General features: G+C 39.9%; 1 protein-coding gene across 1 annotated transcript in view; it reads right to left on the bottom strand.

Moving 5' to 3' along the window:
* LOC106565237 (integrin alpha-5) overlaps window positions 1–3,531 on the bottom strand; it is a 57,654-nt gene extending 54,123 nt beyond the window's left edge. Inside the window, exon 1 of the mRNA XM_014132131.3 lies at window positions 3,162–3,531. Within this exon, the coding sequence (XP_013987606.2) occupies window positions 3,162–3,370 (209 nt within the window). The 5' untranslated portion in view covers window positions 3,371–3,531. The remainder of the gene's footprint in view (window positions 1–3,161) is intronic.
* Window positions 3,532–8,286: the final 4,755 nt, after the last annotated feature.

Here is an 8,286-nt window from a genome sequence, read left to right as displayed (position 1 = left end):
TAAATACCTGCTGTCAAATGATGCAATGCGTTAGGAGATAAAGCAGATCGCGTTCTTATTTCACCTGTCACAAACTTTTACATTATGAAACTTATGTAGTTACCCAGAACAGTTGAGCCAGTCATGTATTTGTTTGTAAATAGCACAATGGGAGAAAACGGTCCAGCTGTGTCCAGCTGATATATTGAAAGTCTGCAGTGTTTTTTTGCTTCAATAGAGTGATCAGGGACATGCAACTATAGTTTTTCTTCAGAGAAAATACATTAGCTCAATTTTCATCAGTGCAACACAATTTTGCTGGCAGACACACAAGTAGATGTAATTTTTTTGCAAAAATGATGGATGGCCTTCGTATTTCTAATGTTTAGGCCTATCATAGAAAAAGTGTTACCACCTACATTTCTAAATGTTTTGCTTCAAGGTAATCATGCATTTTAATGGAGAAAACTAGGATGGCTACAGCGAGAAAAGTAGCTACACATCAGTCAGAGCGTTGTCTGCTGATAGAATGCCCGTTTGTGAATTCTCATCTGAGTTTAGAAGTGCAACTGAAGCACGAAATTAGTCTGATGCCGAGCAGAAATTACAATAAGAATAATTTTAGATCTGCGTTTACAAAACGCAGCAAGATATATCTGAAGTGTTTTATATTTTTTTCCTGAGTGAAAAATGCTGAATTCTAGTTATACCCCTAAGTATAACTTGCTATGTAATAAGTAAGTGGCTAAATTCATAAGTTAAATAAATTAGTAATACATTTTCTACGTTCTCTGCTCGTTAGCTCCTCTCCCCTCTTCTCCAAGCAGACCAGGCAGGCCCGTCGCCCTATATCTCTTTATGAGCTGGATTGCCTGTCTGCAATTCGTTTATGTTCATTTAAGCTGGTTAGCATATTTAGCTAGCAGCCTCCATGGAAACTCACTTTTACTTTTGCTAATTTTGTAAGCATTCTGGTTTATAGATGCACAATGGGCTTTTTTTGGCGCCCCCTTGTGTACTAAACCGGTAATACTGTAAATCCCGGGGTAGAGAAGGACAGTATGATGATATGATACTGCCCAACCCTAATATCAGTCAGCTAACCATTTACAGTAACAGCAGTTCATTAATAAGTCTAATACACAATAAATATAATGCAGAAATTGAGAAATCTTACCTTATCTTGGCACTGTGGCACAGTATGAGCAACTATTAATCAATGAGTTAATACATTATAGATTTATAGAATGCAGTTTGAAGAGTGACCTACTTTGAAATGAGAGGAAGTGTTGGATGTGTACTTGACCAGGCATTCCACATTTAACCCCACCTACATTTGAACATCAAAATATCGAGTAGTTTTGTGGGTTTTACTTTATTCAAAACGAATAATCAGGACGTTTTCACGTTCCAGATTGTTCCGTTTTAACTTGTAAAACAAAAGGTACACGGACCTTAATCTTACCTCAGCAATATTAATTTAACGTTGTCTATAAAGTAGACTAACTACTGTATCTTGACCACTTTAACAACATATACACTAAAATGTTCTGTTAATCCTCGAGGTCAACATGAATTCCAACACTTTGGCTGTTGTTAAATCGTGTGGAGTATCACACAAGGTCTTCATCACTTGACTGTCATTCAGAAAATCCTTTCCCGAATCAGCTGTTGCGCGATAATGTCTCCATGTAACTAAACAGCTAGACATCAAACAACTTTTATGCGTAATTATTGAATAATCCTGTTAATGACAGTATCGACTTTTGTTTCATTAATCATATTAAAGTTACTATTTCTGTTTGAAGTACTGGATTTTGCAATCGCATACATTATTTTGGATGTGTGCCCATGAAAACGCGTTTCACACCTTAACATAGGGAGATACGAAATGTTATGAGTATACAGTACACTTCCGAGATCGCCACACACAAAAAAAGAGTCCGACAGCAATACCCAGGAATTTCACAAGATCAAGGTCAATGTGTGATTAAATTGTTAAATACTTAGTATATGATATAACAACAAACAACATTATCATAAATGTAAGGAAAGAAAGGTAGTGTTTTATGTAAAACGATTTTTGCCAAGGCATGAGAAAGGGTTTAAACATAGGTTTTGTTTCACCTCATGAATTATATTGAATATATCTATGTTCCCCTTTATATCAATGTATTCACATTCTTTTTTTAAATTAGTATTATGAATGACTTTGTAACAGCTCGAAACAGTTGTCCACTACGAGAAATGCTCACTGGAACCCTAGTTTATAAAAACAACCAAGTACATTCATTTTCAATGGAACGTTGCGTTTGCCTTGCAGCTTTCTGTGTGGATAAATCGAACACATGCATCAAATTATATAAGTAGAAGGCTTGACAGAAGGTGAATGTTGAACTTTTGTTCCACCCATGTCCAGATGATGCTGCGTACCATTTTGCGCAAAAACACTGTAGGTGTGTTAGGCATTAAGCTGGTTAAAAAAAAGGTTAGCTATGTGTTGCCAAAAATGTGTTATGTATTAGCTATATGTTGGTGTCCGAGTCAAGAAAGCTTCCCTGCAGCCAGCGGCACTTGACTGGTAGCCTATTGGCGGGTGCTTTTACAAAGCCTATGTCAGATACTCCAGTGAGTGTAATTTGTGTAATAAAGTTGACATCATTTGAAAGAAGATATTCTCCTCTTTTATACTGTAGGTATGTAATTCACAATCCGTCTATACTGTTTGTTGCTAGCTGTATTCATACAAACTTTGATTTAAACATATATATTTCCCCCTTTTATATATATATTTTAGTGGACCCCTGATTGAATACCCCTGAGCTAAAACTTTAGATAATATCCCCCCTAAAGCGGTGTGGTATTGTAGGGAAGAAGGGGGCAGGAGCTGTGGCGGTGGGCTTGTCAAAAACGTGTTCCCTTTGCCTCTATGTAGCCTACAAACCGTTATTCAAATCGTATGTGTAGGCTTGTTAGGCAGCTGTATAACATGGTAATGTAGTTATAGGCCTAAACTGTGATATTAGACTGTGAATAACAACAATATCGAAATAGCCTATATGGAATCATTAAAATAATAACTTTTTAAGTGAATGAAATTGTGTATTATTGTGCCAAACAGTTGCCTAGAACAATATAAAGAAAGCAAAGCTAACCGAGGGGTAAAATGAATAAGCACTCACCTAGATGAATTATTGTAGAAAACATCCACCGAATAACCGAAAAAACTGTCCTTTGGTCCAGTGTAGACTACGCGGTTTTCCGTTTCCAAGTTAAACGTTACGCACTGCTGGATAAAAACCAATGTAAGTACAACGAACAGGGCGCAATAACCTGGATTTCGCGGGGTTGAGTTTACTGAAATTGTTGCAAATTGCCGTTCAGTGCCCATTTCTTTTGTGCGTCTTTTCTTTCATCGAATCGCTAGATACTGTTTAATATGTTGCGAGGTGTGAAACTCATCATTCGCCTGTGTAATATGTTTGGTAATGCATATTCCAGCAGAGACCATTAATTCCTTGTGAATTGAATAGGACCCAGTTACGCTCTGCTTCTCGCTCTCATAGGCTACTTGATTTAGACTCGGGGAGGGAGACACATTTTGGGGTGGAGCTTTGGATATTAAACTTGGGATGTGGGAGCACTCATTACCTGTTTTGGTGTGTGTGTGTGTGTGTGGTGTGTGTTCTATGAGATGTAGGCCTATCAAAATCGATGAAAAAAGCCTAGTTATAATTTTGTGAAGATATAATGCATTTTCAACAGGGCACTTCATTTAAAGACAAGGGGTGGGGAATGGTGGGGCAGCAGAGATGAACACAGAAATATAATTAATAGAACCGGCGTCCCCATTCAAGTCAATGGTGGCATAATGAGCGGACTGGCAGCCATTTCGAGTGTACCCATCCCTAGGGGTGCGTTCGTAAATTCACTCTGGCTATCTAATCTGATTTCAGAACATGTAATCTGAGTGTGCCAGAGCGCAGAATAACTGATGAATTTATGAACGCTGGCCGGTGCCAGTAAATGTCGGCAAATAAACGTAGTTAAATTGTTGCCAGCATCACAGTTACAGTCACCAATGCTCTGGATAACATGAAAACAGCCTTACCAGCTCTTCTTGGGCAAGTAAAATGGTCACAATGAGGTTCTCTCATTTTTGTCTGGAAGTAGCTAGCTAGCGAACGTTAGCCAGTTAGCTTAGGTGCTTGATTGCCATTGTGAGGTCAGAACGCTCAGATCAACCATACTCCTCAGCCAGAGCGTCCAGTGTGCGCCCTAAATGCAGGAAGTATACCCTTCAATCTATGCTGTGATTTGTTAAATCAACTCAACTGACATTACAAAAAATATATTCCATTGCATGAGCCACACCAGTTAGCATAATTTGAATGAACATTCTATTACCATGGCAATCCAGCATCAGTTGATAGTACATTCCAAATTACCATGGACATGATTGCATCACTATACCAGGCAGCCATTACGAGGGTACCCAGGGCCATGAGTATACAAGTCAAATTGCCTGGGTTAGAGCTTCCAAACCCGTTCTATTCATTCTATTTCTATGGGTGCGTTCGTAAAATTCACTCTCGAGTTCCAGAGAGCACTCAGAGGGCGTTCTGGGCATTCATAAATTCAGAGCGTTGTCAGGTTGTCTGTTCGTTCACACTGGACACTCACTGGACACTCTGGCCAAGGAGAAGGGTTGATCCAAGCGTCTGCAAGAGTTCGATCCTTCTATCCAATTTCAAAATGGCAGTGTACGTAACTGCAAGATGTGATGGATGTGGCTACAGTATATTGATACACTTGAAGTTATAATTCAACATATTGCCAAATGTAATGGATCAAGTGAAGTGGCAAAAATTAAGAACCTGAAATTAAATTAATTTAAAGAAATTAAACAATGTTATTTATTAATTCTATATCAAATAAATGTAGTCACATCAGAACAGGTTTATGTTTGATATAGGCATATCAAAACAATTATTTACAAATTCATTATTTGTAGTAAATTAAATGTATTGACTTACATTATTCAATAAAAACTATTTAACATTGTTTTCTGTTTTTGTTTGTTCAACTGTGAACTATGTAATGTGGGCATACAGAGAGAGATGGGGGGACAGCGAGAGAGCTGCAGTGGAATAGTAAATGCTGGCTCCATCGCATACACACATCTTGAGGTGGGGTGCCCAACTCTGGTCCAGGGGCTTGGGGTGGGTTTGGGTTTTAGCCTATAGCTCATGAGACAACAGGGCAGGAATGTAGTTCCGCTTCTACGATGCAACAGACATCACCCTCTCTTCATCATTGACATCCTGCTCTTCTTCCTGTTCACAGTGTAGCATGCCCAGGAGCACACCATTAATGGTATCATCATTGTAGAGGCAAATGTTGTGTAGCACACAAAATGTGAGTATGCAGCGTGGGATCAGGTCAATGTGGTTCATATCAAGGTACGTCAGGTGCCTGAACCTTCTCTTTAGGTGGGCGAAGGACCTCTCTATTGTGCACTTTGTGCTGCAGAATGAGTTGTTGAAGCTTTTTTGAACTCATGAACTCACTCTTTTAAGGGAGCCAGCAACCATGGTTGTAGAGGGTAATCTGGATCCCCCAGGATGTGGGTGTCGTTGGGCACCATAGAGTGCGGGTTGGCGGTAATCATCTGGTGCAGGTCTGAGTTCCGATAGACAATTGCATCATGCACATAGCGGGATATGCATTAAATACACTGGTGAAAAGCATTTTGTCGTCGCAGACGACAAAGTAGCCTGGTTAAAAAGGCTTCTTCAAAGTAGCCATGTTAAAAATTAATTTGTGGAATTTCTTTCCTTCTTAATGCGTTTGAGCCAATCAGTTGTGTTGTGACAAGGTAGGGTTGGTATATAGAAGATAGCCCTATTTGGTAAAAGACCAAGTCCATATTATGGCAAGAACAGCTCAAATAAGCAAAGAGATACGACAGTCCACCATTACTTTAAGACGTGAAGGTCAGTCAATGCGGAAAATTTCAAGAACATTGAACGTTTCTTCAAGTGCAGTTGCAAAAACCATCAAGCGCTATGATGAAACTGGCTCTCATGAGGATCACCACAGGAAAGGAAGACCCAGAGTAATCTCTGTTGCAGAGGATAAGTTCATTAGAGTTACCAGCCTCAGAAATTGCAGCCTAAATAAATGCTTCACAGAGTTCTAGTAACAGACATATCTCAACATCAACTGTTAAGAGGAGACTGCGTGAATCAGGCCTTCATGGTCAAATTGCTGCAAAGAAACCACTACTCAAGGACACCAATAAGAAGAAGATACTTGCTTGGGCCAAGAAACACGAGCAATGGACATTAGACTGGTGGAAATCTGTCCTTTGGTCTGATGAGTCAAAATGTGAGATTTTGGGTTCCATGACATGATGTGTCGTGTCTTTGAGAGACGCAGAGTAGGTGAATGGATGATCTCCGAAAGTTTGGTTCCCACCGTGCAGCATGGAGGAGGAGTTGTGATGGTGTGGGGGTGCTTGCTGGTGACACTGTCTGTGATTTAGCACACTTAACCAGCATGGCTACCACAGCATTCTGCAGCGATACACCATCCCATCTGGTTTGCGCTTGGTGGGACAATAATTTGTTTTTCAACAGGACAATGACCCAACACACCTCCAGCCTGTGTAAGGGCTATTTGACCAAGAAGGAGGGTGATGGAGTGCTGCATCAGGTGACCTGGCCTCCACAATCACCCAACCTCAACCCAATTGAGATGGTTTGGGATGAGTTGGACCGCAGAGTGAAGGAAAAGCAGCCAACAAGTGCTAAGCATATGTGGGAACTCCTTCAAGACTGTTGGAAAAGCATTCCAGGTGAGAATGCCAAGAGTGTGCAAAGCTGTCATCAAGGCAAAGGGTGGCTACTTTGAAGAATCTCAAATATAAAATGTACTGTATTTTGATTTGTTTAATACTTTTTTGGTTACTACATGATTCCATATGTGCTATTTCATAGTTTTGATGTCTTCACTATTATTCTACAATGTAGAAATAGTAAATATAAAGAAAAACCCTGGAATGAGTAGGTGTGTCCAAACTTTTGACTGGTACTGTATATAAAAATAAAATCTAGATAAAAAATGTTTTTTTATTACTAATGTTACTGTCCCCACTACAACAAATAAATACTTAAATACATGTAATTCTGTCCTTGAAACATTTAATTTCAATACTGTAGAATTCCATTCATTTCTATCGAGGACAGCTCCTACTGGGGAGTGCCAATTTCGCCAACCGGTGGCTTCAAAGCCTCTTAATGGCCAATAAATATACTATCAGCAACCCAGGGTGTATATACATCATTGGCGTAGGCACTCCACCTTCGGGACTCGTTATTGTGGAGTCCTTTAGCTGAAAAATGATAATATTTGGTGAGTTTTTTGTCTATAGAATTTAATTACTATCAGTGCAGAACTGTAGTGTTGACATCTGTTGAAAATATAATAGCAATAACATATAATATATTGTAATGAGTCCTAATAAATTGTCATTTTTGGTATTACATCATGCAAATCTTTTTCACAAGAGGACAACTAACTGTAATGATGTGAGAGTCGGGAAGCAAGTTCAGGGAGTGAATCTGTCACGACTTCCGCCGAAGTCGGTCCCTCTCCTTGTTCGGGCGGAGTTTGGCGGTCGACGTCACCGGCTTTATAGCCACCGCTGATCCACTTTTCATTTTCCACTTGTTCTGTCTTATCACACCTGGCTTCACTCACCAATCACTTGTTTATTATTTAACCCTCTGTTCCCCATGTTGTATGAGTGAGTGATTGTTATTTGTTACGTGGATGATTGTCAGGCGTTGCACTTTTGTTTTAGACCATGTTTTTGGCACTTGTATGTGTTATGTGCTGTCATTTGGTAACCGGTATTAAAGTGCACCTGTTTATTATATTTCGCACTCCTGCACTTGACTTCGCCTCCCATATACACGCATTACAGAATCATTTAAGAAATAAATGAAAACATAATACAAAACAAGAAACACGAACAATGCACAGACATGAAACAGAAACAATGACACCTGGGGAAGGAACCAAAGGGAGTGACATATATAGGGCAGGTAATCAAAGAGGAAAAGCAGTCCAGGTGAGTCTGATGACGCACAGGTGCGTGTAACGATGGTGACAGGTGTGCGCCATAACGAGCAGCCTGGTGATCTAGAGGCCAGAGAGGGAGCACACGTGACAGTACCCCCTCCCTGACGCGCGGCCTAGGATCCGGAGCGGACCAGGCGCAGAAACCTGACGAACCGGCTG

Source organism: Salmo salar, chromosome 12, assembly GCF_965601325.2.
Source record: "Salmo salar chromosome 12, fSalSal1, whole genome shotgun sequence".
Classification (NCBI taxonomy): domain Eukaryota; kingdom Metazoa; phylum Chordata; class Actinopteri; order Salmoniformes; family Salmonidae; genus Salmo; species Salmo salar.
The sequence above is the reverse complement of the archived record's forward strand: the minus strand, read 5'-3'. Positions and strand labels throughout refer to the sequence as shown.